This window comes from Podarcis tiliguerta, assembly GCF_965153285.1.
Source record: "Podarcis tiliguerta genome assembly, chromosome: 8".
Taxonomy (NCBI): domain Eukaryota; kingdom Metazoa; phylum Chordata; class Lepidosauria; order Squamata; family Lacertidae; genus Podarcis; species Podarcis tiliguerta.
In genome coordinates, this window is record NC_139541.1 from 4,666,365 (window position 1) to 4,682,924 (window position 16,560).

The 16,560-nt window shown below is 46.9% G+C and overlaps 1 protein-coding gene across 9 annotated transcripts in view; it reads left to right on the top strand.

Annotated features, from left to right (window-relative positions):
- The window catches only part of AAK1 (AP2 associated kinase 1), a 108,704-nt gene extending 93,584 nt beyond the window's left edge, over nt 1-15,120 (top strand). For all 9 annotated transcript variants that reach the window (XM_083453742.1, XM_083453740.1, XM_083453745.1 and 6 more), the window contains one exon: nt 8,137-15,120. In XM_083453742.1, coding sequence (XP_083309868.1) covers nt 8,137-9,272 — 1,136 coding nt within the window. In that variant the 3' untranslated portion in view covers nt 9,273-15,120. The remainder of the gene's footprint in view (nt 1-8,136) is intronic.
- The last annotated feature ends 1,440 nt before the right edge of the window (nt 15,121-16,560 follow it).

Consider the following 16,560-nt stretch of genomic DNA (forward strand, 5'->3'; position numbering starts at 1 on the left):
GGCCCTGGTCTCATGAGACAGAGCGTTCCACCAGGCCGGAGCCAGTGCTGAAAAGACCCTGGTTCTGGTTGAGGCTAATCTAACTTCCTTAGGGCCCGGGACCTCTAGGGTGTTGCTATTTATGGACCTTAAGGTCCTCCGTGGGGCATACCGTGAGACTACAGCTCCCTGCCCAACCCCAGACAGCATAGCCATATAATTTCTAAACACCACTGAGAAATTCTGAATTAAAGCACTTGAAATAAATAAGTACAAAATGAACCTAGGGCTAATGGGATATGTAGCCCAAGTCATCTAGTGGGCAGCAGTTTAGCAAAGGTTGCAGTGAACCATGTTCTGGCACAACTGCAATCTCTGAAAGAAGGGGGGGGAGCTAGCGTGATACTGCAAAGCTTTTCTGGAAGGAGGAGCTGCTCTTACCTTGTCAAAGGGTTACCGTGGCCTGTTGCTTTTCTGACATGAGTGGAGAGCTGTGCTGAGAGAGCAGAAACTGCTGCCTGCCCTCTGCAACAAACTGCCATGTAAGAACACTGAAGAAAAAGCACTCATCCTGATGGGGAACCCACAAGCCATACAGCACCTCTTTCCTATGGCTCTGCCTTCCTCTTTACTCTGGGGATGATGGGGATGATGCTTTCATCTGCAGTCAGATTAGAATATCGCTCTTTAGGGGTGGGCTTTTGAAAACACAAGTGGAAACTGTTACCTAGTAGCCATTAACGTGGTGATGGAGACGGAGGATCAAGCAGACCTTCGTATGGAAAATGCCCAAAGTAATTTGGTGGTTTGTTTGTTTGTGCTCCAAATATGCACCAGTATATTTGGTGCTGTATGGAAAGCAAATGGAAGCATTCCCTGCCCGGAGGAGCATTCAGGATTAGCCAGAAAGGTGGGATTCACCCTGATATCACAGTTGCCATTTTAATGGCAGGCAGTTCTGTGGAAGTGAGAGTACAATGATCCAGAAAAGCTTTGTTTATGGGAGAAGAATTTTGAGGGAAGAGACCTCAAGGAGATTGGATGAAGAAGGTAAAATTTGATACCAAGCACCAAAGCCCGGTTTACAAGATGTCAGATAGCTGTGCAAAACCCAGCCAGATGACAGCCATGCCCCCCAACCTGATTCCCCTCCAGATGTTTTGAACTACGGCTCCCATAACCCCCAGCATCACACAGCCATGCTGGCTGGGACTGTGAGTTGCTGCTGCTGTTTATTGGTCTCTCGCTTCCAAAAAATGAAACACTAAGCGACTTACAAAAAATGTACATTAAGAATGAGTATAAAAACAAGAATAAAACAGCTTAAAATACACAAATTATATATATAGATCCAGCTCCACACCACCCTGCTAAAATTAAAGAACCAAAGGCCTGGGTGAATAAAAAGGTTTTTGCCTGGTGTCTATAAGAGAGCTAGTGATGGCAGCAAGCATGCCTCCTTGGGGAGAGCACTCCATAAATGGGGGGCCACCACTGAAAAGGCCCCTTCTTGTGTTGCCACGCTTCACGCCTCCCTCAGAGGGGGCACCTCAGATGAAGAATGTAGAGTCTAGGTTTGTTCACTTGGGTGGTGAGGGGCAGTTCTTGAGGGTCCTGGGGTTTGTAGTCAGAAACATCTGGAGAGTGCCAGGTTGGGAACGACTGGAGAAGACGGTGCAGGGAAAAGACAGGCCAACGATCTAAACCAGTAGAAGGCACCTTTATATTCATCCCTGAGCCCTTCCAACAGCGAAGCTTGTTGGTGACTTTACGTATCCAGAGAAGAAGATACTCACTTGGACCTTTTCAGGTCTCCCTAGTTCCTGAACTCTTACAGAATCTACCGTTTTCATTTATTTAAATAAGTGGTTTACAAAAATGAAATTATCAATAATAAAACTAACGGCAATAATTTAAACTTTTGAAAAGGTTGAAACTCGCACCAGCTTTCTAAACATCTGGGTAGCCTTGTCTAAACAAGGAGGCATTTTTGCAGGTGCCCAAAAAGTGCAATGATGGTGCATGATATTGAGGCAGAGGGTTCCAAGGTGTAGGTGTGGCCCCACCATCACGTGAAGACCCAATTCTGTCTATGTTCCTGTAATTGTGGAGTGCCACAGTTTCCCTACTTATGCTGCTTTGTTGTCTCAAAAGACGAGGTGGGAAGCATGTTTCTGAAAAGAGAAGGTGTCAGTACAACGGAGGACACCACTTGGTCCAAGATGTGAGCGCATGAGTGCTTTCTTTGATGTCCTCGTGGCCTGAGGACACGGCCCCCACACCATCCTCATCAGATTAGCCCCCCGCTATCTCCACAGCCTTGCAGAAGACTGCACAATAAGGTGTGGCCTTTAAACCAGAGAGGTGGAGCCCTCCTGTGTATCCCTCCAGGTCTTGTCGGCCTACGGAAAGGTTCAGTTCACTGTAGGCGCCTTTGCAGAGACAACATTGCCCTGCTGCAGCTGCCTTAGGAGGAGAATGTTTCAGTGGAGCTGTCCATTGTACTGTTCTTGCCTGGCCTCCGGTTTGACTTGGCCCGCCCTGCTTTGCCTTTGCCAGACACTGCCTGCTTCCCCTGTGAGTCTCAAGCTCCTACAGTGTAGGTGGAAAGAGGGCTGTAGCTCAGCGGAGATCATCTGTTTTTCTTGCAGAGGGTTCCAGAGTCACTCCCTGGCATCGGCATGTAGTGGTTGGGAATACTGAGTGGATGGACTGATTGTCTGACTTGGTGTAAGGCAGTTCCCTGGGTTACAAAATATGCAGGCTTAGAGCAGAGGGGAGCAACACCAGCTTAAGCTCTGCCATCCTGAGAGAGGGACTACAAAAAATACCCCGATACTTTTAGCCTTTCAGAGTCCAAAGTCCAGGCTTCCTCAACCTCGGCCCTCCAGATGTTTTTGGCCTACAACTCCCAGGATCCCTAGCTAGCAGGACCAGTGGTCAGGGATGTTGGGAATTGTAGTCTCAAAACATCTGGAGGGCCAAGGTTGAGGAAGTCTGCCAAAGCCCATCTCATTCTCAAACTGGAGGTTTTTTTGTCTCTCTGTCCCCAAATCTGCTTTTACTCTATTAGCGCGCGCACAGATCTTGTTTATATCTTGTTATAGCAAACCACCTTCACCCACAATCAGACTAGTTTCTCCTGTTCAGAACAGTCAAGGAAAACCCAGCTGTTTCTTGACTAGTGAGTGAATATCCGCTGACCATTCTGAGTCATTAGTCAATAATTTGCTTGGTCATAGATATGGCTAGACCAACATCCCTAACCAATGCATTTGGGTTATGTAATTGTTCGGAATGAAAAACAAGTGTAAGGGTCTCTACACTGCTGCAAGTGTGTGCCCCCCTTTATTGTAGTGAATCCTTTTTGTGTTATTTAATGAAGGTAGCATCACTTTGCCTGTATGAGAAGGAATCACAGTTTTTTGTTCTGTGTTAATATTCAATTTAGTGTACTCTAATAATAGGATCTGGTAATTACAGCAGGGGTGGGGCCCTCAAAGCCCTTCGACCTGGCCCTTGGGGCTAGACCAGGCCCCCTCCTCTTCAGCCCTGCTTTGTGCTGTTGCCTGGCTCAAACACACCCTTGAGCTGGGGTAATGCCTCTTGCTTGCCTGGATGCAGGGTTGTGCGTGTCCAGAAACCTCTGTGCATGTGTGTGTACCTTGTTGCACAAAGTCAAGAGGCACTTCTGTTTCCCTGGCCGTTCTTATGTCTCTCCACACCCACACCCCCCAGAAAACTGCCCACAAGGCAACTTGGTCCTTGGGCTGAAAATGGTTCTGTGCCTCTGAATTACAGGACGGACTCAGACATATTCTCAGAATGCTCACCAGGATGTGTCTGCAGCAGCTTTCTCCAACCTGGTGCCTTCCAGATGTTTTGAGCTCCAACTCCCATCATTCCCATCCCACACAGCCGTATGTTGCAGCTGTATGTCAAAACATCTGGTGAGTGCTACGTTAGGGAAAGCTGCTGTATAGGATTACAGAAATGGGTCAGAATTCTAGACAGACCTTTAAACCGTCTCTTAGCTTTCTGCCCTTTCTCTTCTTGTCTCTCTTGGTTTCTGGATCCTCCTTTCAGCACACTGGGCCTCATTGCTCATCCCATTGTCTTGGTCCTGCCCTTTGAGAGGGTCTCATCTATGCAAGAGGTGGGTGGCGGGTGGCTAACATCTCAGTGGCTCACCCACCAGTCTTATGCATCCTGCAGTACCAAATGTATTCAGGACACATTGTTATTGCTTTGATTATCTTACAATTAACTGGACGGTGCTCTTTATTCTCCCATGGACTATAGGCAGATGTGTAGGAGGTTTTATGTTGTTACTGAGCTATGCAAACTAGATTGGATGAAGACCATGGGGAATCCGTTCCTCAGAATGCATTGTGTTCCTGCACAGTTCCCATTAAGTCCCATGAACGTGTGTGGGAGGCATTTGCAGGGAATTTAGAAAGCCTTGGCCCATCACATAGTTAGTCAGCCTTTCTGCCAAGGAACACAAAGCAGCGTGAACTTAGGTTCCCAGGCAATGAGGTTCATAATATGCAATTTTGCAAGATGTTCTGCATCCTCACTGGGCTTCTCCTTCTGGTTTCAAAGTCTCAAGAGGCAGCTGACTAGTTGCAGGGCTGCCATTGTTGGTTTGAAACCTACCCAGGTCTCTGAAGTGCAGTAAAGCAAAATCCTTTCTGCAATTGCTGAAGAAGAAGAAAATGTATTGCCAAGTTCTTCAAATGCCTGATCCCAGCACTGAGCAGGTCGCCATTCCAATTTGTATGGTGAAGATTTCTCTCCCTGGTCCTCATAGTGTGGTTGCTGTATGTGCAGGAGGCCTAGATATGCTGTAGACTGATTTGTGCACTCTTTTCTTTTTGAACTGCATTTTGTGTTTGTTTAATCCTTCTGCCATTGCATAGTTGAAAAACAATATATTATGGCTATATGCAAGTACATATATCACTGCAGAGTCTAATTGTATAGAATAGATGAAATGCAATTGTGTAAGTACTGAACTGAACCCAAATGGGGCCTATTGAACGAGGCAACGGGTGGGCAATGGGGATTTTCTGCGGGGAAATTGTGCAAATCAGATCTTCATACGGGGCACTTGTGTCAACTGCTGCTTTAGATGGTTGGCGAAGTGAAGGGCATCCTCTGCCAAGCATGCGGGAGAGCTGTATGGCACAGTGGTGGGTGGTGAGGGAAAGTAGCCTTGGCCCAAGGTGTTTTCCCTTCTGCAATGTGGGGGTAATAAAAGGGTAAGAAGGACTGAGCTAACATATGTCAAGCAATTGATAATGATCTTAAAGCACTATATAAATGCCAGTGTTATTTTTTTTTATGAGGCTAGTGAAAATGTAGTTTGATTTCTGTTTTAGAGCTCCTTGCTCTGGAATGTGAGAGAGAGAACCCAGACATATTTCTCTTCCACACACACACACACCCCTTTCATAGCTTGAAAGTGACTTTCCTAGTTAGCACATCCACTAGGCTTGGAAACAATTCCTGCTGCTCACCTGGAGCACCTGTGCATGTCTTTCTAGTGGAATTAGTGAGCCTGAAAGTCAAAGGAAGCCTGCCGCTTGCTGCCTTGAATCCAAACGCAGCAAGACAGGCTGGCTTTATTTGTATCCTGGCAAATATGACAACCTAGTATTTAATGCAGATGCACACACAGCCCTTCCAAAAGAGAGAATATTTTAAAGGGCCTGTTCTTGCTTTTTACATTCAAATGGTGCCCTTAGTTCCTAGCTGAACCTGCATTTCAATTGGTTATAGCCAGAGCAACTGATGATGATATTGCAGCCGGCTGAAGCCATGACCCAATCCACGGTTTCTCATATGCTCTCTTTTTCCTTTCCAGTTTAGCTTTTTTTTTGTGGTGGGGACAGTTGCAAAGCTCATAGCTTTCTTTTGGGGAGGGGGATACCTGAACCTCTTGGGGGGGGGGGGGGAATGCATATTACACACCCAACGTTCAGAGTGGTTGTGTTTGAGATTGGGTCCCCCCCCCAGGGTGCTTTCTCGTTACTGCAGTGGGAATGATTTAAAATATAAAAGAGGAAGTCCTGTTAATGGAACACTGCATATTGGCTTCAGTAGGCTTTCTGTACAGCATGTTACATTGCCTCCCATTTCTTGCCTACGGTGGCCATGCACTTACAGTGTAATGTATCAAAGCAGATGGTCTCTCAATAAACAATCATTTTGATGCTTACCTTTGAAGTACTGTCTTTGATTATTGAAGAAAAACACCTAGTTCCTAGTGTCCTGAAAAGCAGGTGACCTCCATTGGAATTTCCCCCCTCCAAAGAATGAACTACTTTCTCCCTCTTTTTTTAATTAAAAAACAAAACAAAAAACCAGCAGCACAACAAGGACAACCCTAGTCAATCTAAGTTAGGTTTGCAAAGCAAGAATTAATGCTCCAGGGTCTCTTCAAACTGGAGGCATCGTCCACCTGTGCTCAGTGGTCTTGAGGGCACAGCCTTGCTTAAGGATGTGTGAAGGGCCTGGCTAGATAAGAGCAGGGTCTGCTAGTCCAGAATCCCCAAAACTGGCAGAGCATAGCCTGTGTCCCCAGGTGGGCTGTGATCTGCGCTTTGCCCTATAGACCACACAGGATTTGGTCCCTGTCCCCCCTGTCCTTCTAAAAGGGAGTGAGGCCCAAAATCCTGTTCCGTTATTTTAAAATGGATGATAGCAAATGCGAATGCTTTGGGGATTTGGTTCTCAACAGTTTAGTTTTCATGTGCCTTTTTCCTGTCCTCTTGCTAACATGAGTCCTATGCCATGATAACCTGCTACTATTTCTTGGAAGGTAAGCTATCTTGTGTTCTGATAACTGTTTGTGTGATCCATCTGGCCTGGGAAAATAAATTTGGATTCCTCCAGTGAGGTAATAAGAGAAAGTCCTTCCATTTCCCCTTCATTCTTCTGCTTAACCAGGCATTAAGCTTCTAGTAGTTAATATGGCTTTGGACTGGATTGAGCCAACATTGCAGTGGCTCATGCCCCATTCCAGCCTTCTCCAGCCAGATGTTTTGCACCACAACCCCCATCAGCCATCATGCAGCCATGTTGGCTGTGGAGCTGATAGGAAATGAACATCTGGAGGGTAGCAGGTTCAGGTAGGCTGCCATAATCTTTGCATCTACCGGGCTAGGATGTAAATAGAATGGCCACCACCTGTGATTAGCAGCCATTGCTCTTTGAGCAAGTGGGCAAGCAGAAATCCCCAGGCTGGTTTATCCTCCTTCGCCAGCAAAAGATTAGCAGAGAATTTGAGTAGCTGGAGAACTGGCCTCTCAGGAGTCTCTTCATGTCCTGGAATCCACTAGGATTGGTGGCCATTCTTTAGGGTGGCTCGCAAAATTAAAAATCTAAAACACTGTCCTGAGACACTGGAACTTCCCTGCTAAAAACTAAAACTCAGAAGGGAAAAACACCTCAGATTGGATTCATTCCAAGGCAGCAAATACAAATGTTTTATTTTGTTCATATGGTTTGGATTCCCACCTCCCCACTACCACGCTCAGCAACAACAATTTGTTGCTGCACGATGTGGGAGAGAAGCAGTGGGGATTGTTGGCCATTGGGGGGGGGGGCAACAGGCAGGGAGACAGGGTGCTGAAAACTCTCTCGCCAGCTAATTGCGCACCCTGTTCAACCCCACACTTAGTTTCTCAACACTTAGCAGAATCTGACCACACTATTCCAGTTCCTTCATGCGGCACTGCCACCAGTCTTCCTTGTTTCAAATTAAAAAACACAAAACCAAAAGCAATGGTTGTGTGCTAGTGACCCTCAGCTGTGCAGATTTCTGTGGCTGCCATCCCACTCCAGTCATATCCCGAGGTTTGAATGTCTGTGTATTTATAACATCCTCCATCTTTTTCCAACACACATTTTTGTGGAGTCCTGAAATGTGAGAGGACATAGAGTCGTGTTCCAGTCTATGTGCTGTAATTTACCCGGCTTCATCTTTGCATATATTTATTATTTTAAATGTATTTCTCCCTCCCTCCATTCCCCACCCCCACATTTGTGCCGCTGATTTTGGATCAACATCATAACACATCTGTGCCTTAGTAGCTCTGCCAAGAGAATCCTAAGACCGGCAGGTTAACTCTCTTGTTTTATGCGTTGTAGGTCTGCAGGGGGAGCCAACCATCTATTTTGTGGTCAGCACTGAGCACGGTCCCGGAGTGTCTGCTGTTGGCTGCTTCCCGGGGAAGAAACGGCAGCCTGAGATGCTGGATGGAAGATCACGGAGCGCGGAACACGGAGAAGAATCGGAGTACTTGTCGAGGGATGGTCCTTCAAGCAACAGCTCTTTCCATAGCAGTGAAGGGGAAGGGACGGACCACGAGGGGGACATCTTGGACTGCAGTGGGTCCAGGCCTCTGCTGATGGATTCCGAAGAGGAAGAGGAAGCTTATAAGCTGAACCCTCAGCATCTGGAAAGGGGCAGCATTCCCCAAGAAGACCTTAATCTGCCAGTTCCCCACAGCATGGGGGTGCAGCTTGATGCTTTCCAACAACCCCCCGGAGGAGCTTCGGACGAGAGAGACGTCTTCGCCACAGCTCCATTCCGAAGCTCCATGACTCTTCACGACGACCTGGACATCTTCGCCAAAGCGCCCTTCGTCTCCAAGGGCCACGGGCTGGCGAAGCAGCCGGACGAGGGCGACGTCTTCCTCCGGGCTCCCTTCACGAAAAAGAAGAGCCAGGAAGAGTTTATGCCGCACAGTGAGGCAAAGGAATCTCCTGTCCCGGTGGGGTTCTTGGGCTCCGCTGGAGCTCCGCAGTACACCTTTAACGCTTCCTTCCAGAACCTAGATTCAGGGCTGCATGGCTCTCCTCTCTCGCAAGGTCAGTATTCTGTGGCCTCGCTGCCCCAGCCATCCGGTGCTCTCCCTCATTCTGCCAGAGCAAGCGAAGGCCCCAATCCTCCCAAAGATGCATCTCAAGAGCTGGGTAGCATCCCCAACGACACGCTCCAAGCGCACACACTCCCCCAAGACGTCCTCTTGGGTTTGAAGGCCAGCCAGCCTTTCCGTCCACAGTCATTGGCAAAGTATTCCCGTCACTACAGCCCAGAAGGGGACCAGGGCGTCGGCGCCCAGCCCATCGCAGCTTACAAAGTGGTGTCTCAGACCAACAAGCAAGCCATAGCGGGGTCCGTTTCTATCGCCTCCCTTTCTTCCAGGACTAAAGAGCTGCCCAGCTCTGACCCATTCTCGTCAGCCCCCTTTCCTTCTAAACTGGGGAAGCAGAAACCCTAAATGGTTTCCATTGTGACAGAAGGAGGAGGCAAGGCTTTGAATGCGTTATCAAGAGCCTACAAGCCCTTTGGGCAAAATTCACTCCGTACGTACCTAGAATGTCGAAACTACAGTTGCTGTGATACTCACCTGAATCATATGAAGCTGGTTTCAGGCTGTGAATGACTTCCAGGCTGTAAGGTTTATCACTTGCTTTTTAGATGCTCTTTCCCATCCCCACACTCCAACTTTCCTCCCAGTGGGTCTTTTGTTTTTGTTTGGTTTTGGGTAATTATTTAAGCCAGGGAACATATGGGACAGAACTGATTACCTCTTGATAGTAGCACCCACTAAGGATTACGGAACATATCAACAGCACACCAGGAATGTTTCAGAAATGCTAGCCAGGTGGGACGTTATTTAATTTTTCTAAGCAAGAGAGAAGGATAAGCACACTTTTATTTTAGTTGCTACTAATGAATCTTCCCTTCAAACCTGTAACTGTCAGTTTGTAACAGAAGTCTTGTTCTGCAATGTGTGTTTAAGCCCTCCCCACAAAAGGCAATTACTGTCTGGGTGTCTTAAACCCTAGTGGTTCTAAGTGACAGCGACTCTGTTCTGACTGTTGCGGACGTTATACCCTCTGTGGACATGGTAAGTGAAATGCAGAAAGCGTGGGAAACGGAGTTGGCTTTTGCATGTTCCCAAAGGGAGAGCTTGACTTTCCCACCTGCGATGCCTAGTTTGCAAAGCCAGTTTTCTGTCAGTGAAACAGATCTAAACCCAGATGCCACCTTTGAGGAGCACCCCCCAAGCTCCTCTTCTGCGCATAGAGAGGAAAGCAGCTCCCTAGTCCGGCCCTCAGCACTCCCACATACAGCATGCGCTCCCTTTTCAGAGGTTGCACCAATTGTGCACCCACGTTGCGGATGGGCTCCATGGGTTTGCTGACAATGAGGGCGGGGCAGCCACCTCCCATGCACTTTCTATAAACTGGGGGCAGGAATGACAGTGAGTGAGCAGGACTCCAGCGCATTGATGGGTTGGGTTCTAAACACACATGAGCTAACCAACAAGAACTTCTAGTGCAGTTACTTTTCTGGCGCATCTGGAGCTGACAGTGTTCAAACATCCCTTACTTTGTTTTCTGTCTCTTGGTGGGGGGGGCACAATGCTTTGAATCTCCAGCAGGTTTGAAAAGAAAGAAGGGATGTTGTGACAAAGATGGCCGTAGAATGGTGTGGAAAGTGTTAATGTTAATTCTGCTGACCTCAGTGACGCTGTGACAGTTCTTGATGGCTTAAAATCTGATTCTGCATCAAGGTCCAACGATTGAATGGTAACTTTTCCGAGTCTTCACTACCTGCTGTTTTATGAAGGACAATCTTGTGGTTTTTAACAGACAATCCAAGAAGCTGATGCATCGCTTGTGGGAGAAATTCTTGTGAACTATTGAAATGTAATGGCAAGTTGACTTAACGGTAGTCAATTTTGTTGAATTGTGCCTTTTATGGAAAGGTGTCCTCACACCCTGTGGCCAGACCCAGACGTTCAGAAGTACCCTGCCAGCTCTTTTACCTCACATTCTTACAAAGGAATCTTTAAGTGCCCCCTGCCTGAAAGGGCCTTGTCTGCCAGCTGTCAGAGTCACCCTGCCCTAAAGTCAAGTGATGACAATTTGGAGGTGGTTTTAAGGGTCCAGCATGAAAGATGGATCTGGCCCAGGGGACACAATTCACCGGGCAGTTCTTCATGGCAACCTTTCCATTGAAATGCATGGGGACCTTCTTGTACAGCTTCCATCGCTTTGAATGGGGCTGGCACAGGAGAGCTTTCTGGCAGATGGTGCTTTGTTGGAGAAGAGGGTGGCCTTTGAATTTCCTGTCTCAGGCACCTAAATATATTGGACAAATCCCAGCTATGAATCATGAGCATGGCTAGCTGGCTGGTCTCCCCCACTCCAAAGATTTTATCCTCTGCTTATGTGTTAACTGTTTGGTTAGGAAGGGGTGGGGTGGGGAACCTTAGCTGCTCTTGATGGGACTGTATTTTATGGTTAAGGACCTGCTTGAACATCCTCAGACTCCAAAAGGGTCCTTAATGACTCAAGATCTTTCCTATTCTTTTGGTACTTTCAAATGAATTCTATAGCACTTTGTTACTCCAAATGGGGACGTGGCTTGAGGCAGGCTTTGCTGAAGCATTTTTAAAAGTTCAGGAGACAGATGTGAAGGCCTTAACTGTTTTTTTGACATGCAACTTGTGAATCTGTTTCCTTGCTCCTTACTGCCAGCTGGGAGTCCTTGCACCTTTGAGGACGTTCCAGTCTGATCATGATCACGAAAAGGTTCTTTCAGTCAAGAGTCCAACTGCGTGGCAGAGGAAGCAATGTAGACTGTTAAAGCAGAAGATTTGCCCCAAGGGAATCACATGCTTGCTCAGTGCTTCACAAGAGCAGCGTGCTCCTGTTGCGGCCCTGCATCTTGAATACATTCACTTGGACTATCCCAGCATCTTTAAGCTAGTTTGGATGCACCGCTGTCAATGTGCAAAAAGTCCTTCCTGCAAGTTTTCATGGCCCATCCATCTTGCTGTAGAGCCAGGACTCCGTTTACCAAAAAGCTTGGACTCTGGATACTCTTCTTGTGAACTCAAGCACTGCATTTGCTGTGAGTCCTTGCTAATACGTCAATCTTCATGCTGCACCTACCTCTACTCTTTAAGCGGATGCTGGTGTGCCCGTGTTTCTTTTTGTCTGGTTGGTTTTTGACATCTTTTGCTGTAGTACTTGTGCAATTGACAATGGCTTGTAGGGAGAAGCAAGGAGGAATTTGATGCTGCTTAACACCCTGCAACGGGGTGGGGGAAATAATTCTTGGGAAATGTGCTCACACAGACTTTTGTGCCTCCATTGTTCAAAACACAGGCGACTGAGAAAACATCATTTTGAGCTTGCCTTTTAAAACAAGCAAGCAAGCAAACAAACAAACAAACAAGCAAACCTAGATGATTGCTTATCTGCTGTGTCTTCGCAGGTTTTTTTTTAAATATATAAATCAAATCAAGAAGACACCTTTAGGAAGCCATGCTCTGTTTCTCTGTGAAGTGTTCGCTAACCCATACATTGGAAGTTTAACTTATTTTTGTGTTTGTGTATTGGAGAAGAGAACCTAGGTGCTAGAATGAGAAAATTAAGAAATGCAGAAGATTTCATCCTTGCAGTGTTATAGATTCCAGTGTAAAATTCCAGGATAGAGTGTAGCCTGTACTCTGTTGATGGCATCTGGCAGCTCAGCTTTGAAACTCCTTGATTCAGGGGGTTGCATATTCAGTAGGAATAAACAGAAGCTGGAGCTAATTAGATTGCCGTTGAAGTCAGTGGCATTTCCCTTCTGACCAATGACAAATAGTATTTCCAGTTCTAATTCTGCTCCTCCTGAAGGAAGTCATGGCACTTGTTACAGTCAGTCCCGAAACTGCCGCCAGTATTAGTCGGGTGCTTTTAAACTGTTACAAAAACCCTACGTCACTCCACAAATAGTTTTTGAAGGAATGCTTTTTGCTTAGTTGTTTCCCTATCCTTGTTGAACAAGACGGTACTTCAGCAGAGTTGTAAGTCATGGCCAAAGACCAAAGCACAGTTAGGCTCCAGTCCTCATAAGACCATCCATGGATGGGGTAGTTCCTCTCTTCTTCTCACCTATGTGAGAATGCACCTCATTCTCTGGAAAGTAAGGTGCACTTAGCCATTTTAAAACTAGTTTCCCCCTCATATGTACTCACATTCCTAGGTGAGTCAACTTGAAACGTTGGGGTCACGGTCCTGCTGTCCATGTGGGTTTACATCCCACCCTCATTTCTCCACCCCCAGTGCTTTGGATTACAAACCCCCCTCCCATGGACCCCAGCACCATATGGTCATGCTAGCTGGGACTGGTGGAAGTTGTGGTGCAAAACATCTGGAGGTTGGAGAAAGCAGAGCTACGAGGCTGTAACTTGCATGAAGGGGCTGGGTGGTGATTCCTGGCCCCACCTGTTCTCGTGAGGTAGGGCACATCTCCCTGGCTCACCAAGTGTTGCGCAACACACAAAGAGAAACCTCCAGCTGAAAGTTTGCCCTACAGCCCTGACATAGCAAAACCCTGGATGGTTTTCCCTCTCTGTTTTATAAGGTTGCTTAGTAGATTTAGACAATCTCAATAAACCGTTTAGTAGTAATCTGAGTGAAGCTTAATGACACTGTCATGAAGCCAGTGTTCGTCTGCAACATTGCATAACTAAACAGCATCAATTGCATCTGGGCGATCATCTGCTTAGATGTGATGCCATATCACTTGATTCCAGCAGGGCTTACATAGCAGTTGCGCCTTCCAGTCCAATCAGTGCAGCTAGCAATGTGTTCCATGGGTCTTGGTCAGCGGACGTGGAGCCATTGAGCTTCACTTTTCCCTCATGCAAATCATCCGAGCACCTTTCAGGTGGTTCAGATAGTCACCTCGTTAAAACCTCCCTAGTGTTGCCCTTCCAGTTCTGCACAATGTTACTCCCTTTGTAGGTCTTGCTTCTCTGGTTAAGCTTTGAGTTGGGATCTGCTTCCTGGTACTGTGGCAGCTTTGTCTGTGGGGTGGGTGGTGGGTGGGCCCTATTGAAGAGCAGAAAGTTTAATTTTCCTGTTCCATTCTGGGGTTGGACAGGATCCCCTTGGGATTTTATGTCTCAGGTGCCAGACGGATTTCAGCCCAGTACAGTTTTATCGCTAAAATATTATGGCTTTCAATCAGAGAGAGAGAGAGAGGCATCTGGTTGTCTTTCTTCTCTCCTTTGTGGAACTGCTCCCAGTTTAAACTGGGTTCATGTTGGCTGCCTGAGGCAGAAAAGGGAGAGGATAGCTCCCAGGAACACTGGTTTTCCTCCTGAGGTTCCCTTCTCCCTTTCCCACCTGTGCTCCACCCCCATCCTGCCCACACCCCCATCACAGTTGGGCTGGTGGGTCGCTGCCTCATGTTTGGGATCAGCGTTAAAGCCACAGGGCTATGAGATCAACCACACTGAAGGAACACACAGATTTCCGTGGATTCAGCTCCCACCAAAGAACTCTCATGCTGGGAAGCTTTCCCCGCCTTCCTCCTTTCTTACGTTTGGTGGTTTTTAGGTGTGTGTCTTGGGTGTAGTGACATTTCCTTCCACAAGTGTTTTTGACACAAGGGTACCTTGTGTGTCTCTGCTGTTGGAGCCATCCCTTCATCTGGACTTGGCCTGTCATGACGCTACGACGACTGCAGCCGATTAGAATGGCGGCCGTTTTGTTCTTTCCTATCTCTGTGTGTACACTGGGAACCTTTTTACCTTTGTAACACTAGTCCGCTGTGATATCAGAGAGCTAGTCTCCCAGTAGCTATTTCTTTCTTTCATTTTTTTTAAAAAAAGGGATTATTTCTTGTAAAGGAAGGCCCAATGGTAATTGGATCGAAACACCTGGCCCCAGAGGTGAAATTGCAAATGAGAAGAGGGAAATCCATGTGCAGATAACAAAAGAGAATTGTGACTCATTCTAAAAGGCAGCTCTAATTGTCTTTACTGTCCTGGCAGCTTGAGGAGGTCCTTTAAGAGGTTCGCACCCTTCTGCTGCTGCTAATCTGGAATTGTCTCTGTGTGCAGTTATGAGTCATGAGACCAAGGCTTTGACTCCAAGCTCCTCTTGATACAGTCAGAACTCAACAGTGTTGGATATACCTCTCTGATATGATAAACTGTTTGGAGGCTGGAGTATATATATATATATTTTCCCACTCTGGTTGCATTAAGTCTTTTATGAAGAAATGTTAGCGCTGGGAACTTGTATGCTTTATTAAAAACTATCTGATTCAAACATCCTCATCTCGCTGTGTGCTTCTTCTTGCTCATAAGAGTCTTTTTGAAAGAGCTAAGTTGAAAACTATCCACCATTTCCTCACAAATGTTTTCAGCCGGGCTGAAATTTCATCTCTCCCTGACTACCGTATTTTTCGCTCTATAAGACGCACCAGACCACAAGACGCACCTAGTTTTTGGAGGAGGAAAACAAGAAAAAAAATATTCTGAATCTCAGAAGCCAGAACAGCAAGAGGGATCTCTGCGCAGTGAAAGCAGCAATCCCTCTTGCTGTTCTGGCTTCTGGGATAGCTGCGTAGCCTGCATTCGCTCCATAAGACACACACACATTTCCCCTTACTTTTTAGGAGGGAAAAAGTGAGTCTTATAGAGCAAAAAATACGGTAAGTTTCAGTGCACTTTAAACAATATTTGCCAGCAAATTTACATTCCCCTCACTTTCACTCCCTGTCAGTTGCCTTCACTTGCTCTTAGTGATGGTACCATGTAGTCAAAGCTCATTGGGTGTAAGAACACCAGAAGAACACCTGCTATCCAGCCTCCCTTAAGCAGAACCCAAACACAAGAGCCCTCTCCCCTCCTGTGGTTTCCAGCAATTGGTATTGAGAAGCATAGCTATCCAGACATTTTGGCACCTGAAGCAGACTCCAAAACAGTGCCTTCCTCCCCACAAGAGAAGATCTACACCAGGAACAGAGCTGGGGTGGGGTAGGAGAAAGATTGGGATCTGCTGCCTGATGGATCCTGCCACCTGAGGCAGTCACCTCACCTTTCCTCATGGGTGAGCTGGCCTTGGCCATCTCCAACTGGGGAGGCAGAGCATAGCCATCAAGTCTAGTAGCCACCAAAAGCCTCTCCTCCGTGAATTTGTCTAATCCTTTTAAAGCAGGGGTCAGCAAACTTTTTCAGCAGGGGGGCGGTCCACTGTCCCTCAGACCTTGTGGGGGGCTGGACAATATTTTTTTTGGGGGGGGGGGAATATGAACGAATTCCTATGCCCCACAAATAACCCAGAGATGCATTTTAAATAAAAGGGCACATTTTACTCATGTAAAAACACCAGGCAGGCCCCACAAATAAGCCAGAGATGCATTTTAAATAGAAGGGCACATTCTACTCATGTAAAAACATGCTGATTCCTGGACCATCCATGGGCAGGATTTAGAAGGCGATTGGGCTGCATCCGGCCCCCGGACCTTAGGTTGCCTATCCATGTTTTAAAGCCACCCAGGTTTGAGGCCATCACTGCCTCCTATGGGAGCGAGTGCCATAGTTTTAACTATGAGTTGTGCGAAGAAAAACTTTTTATTGATCCTGAATCTTCCGGCATTCATCCTCATTGGATGTGCACAGGTTGTAGTGTATGCAACTTCATCGAACCATCTTGTGCCTAACACGATTTAGGAGAGTCTCACAGGTGGCTTGCCCAGGAAGGAAG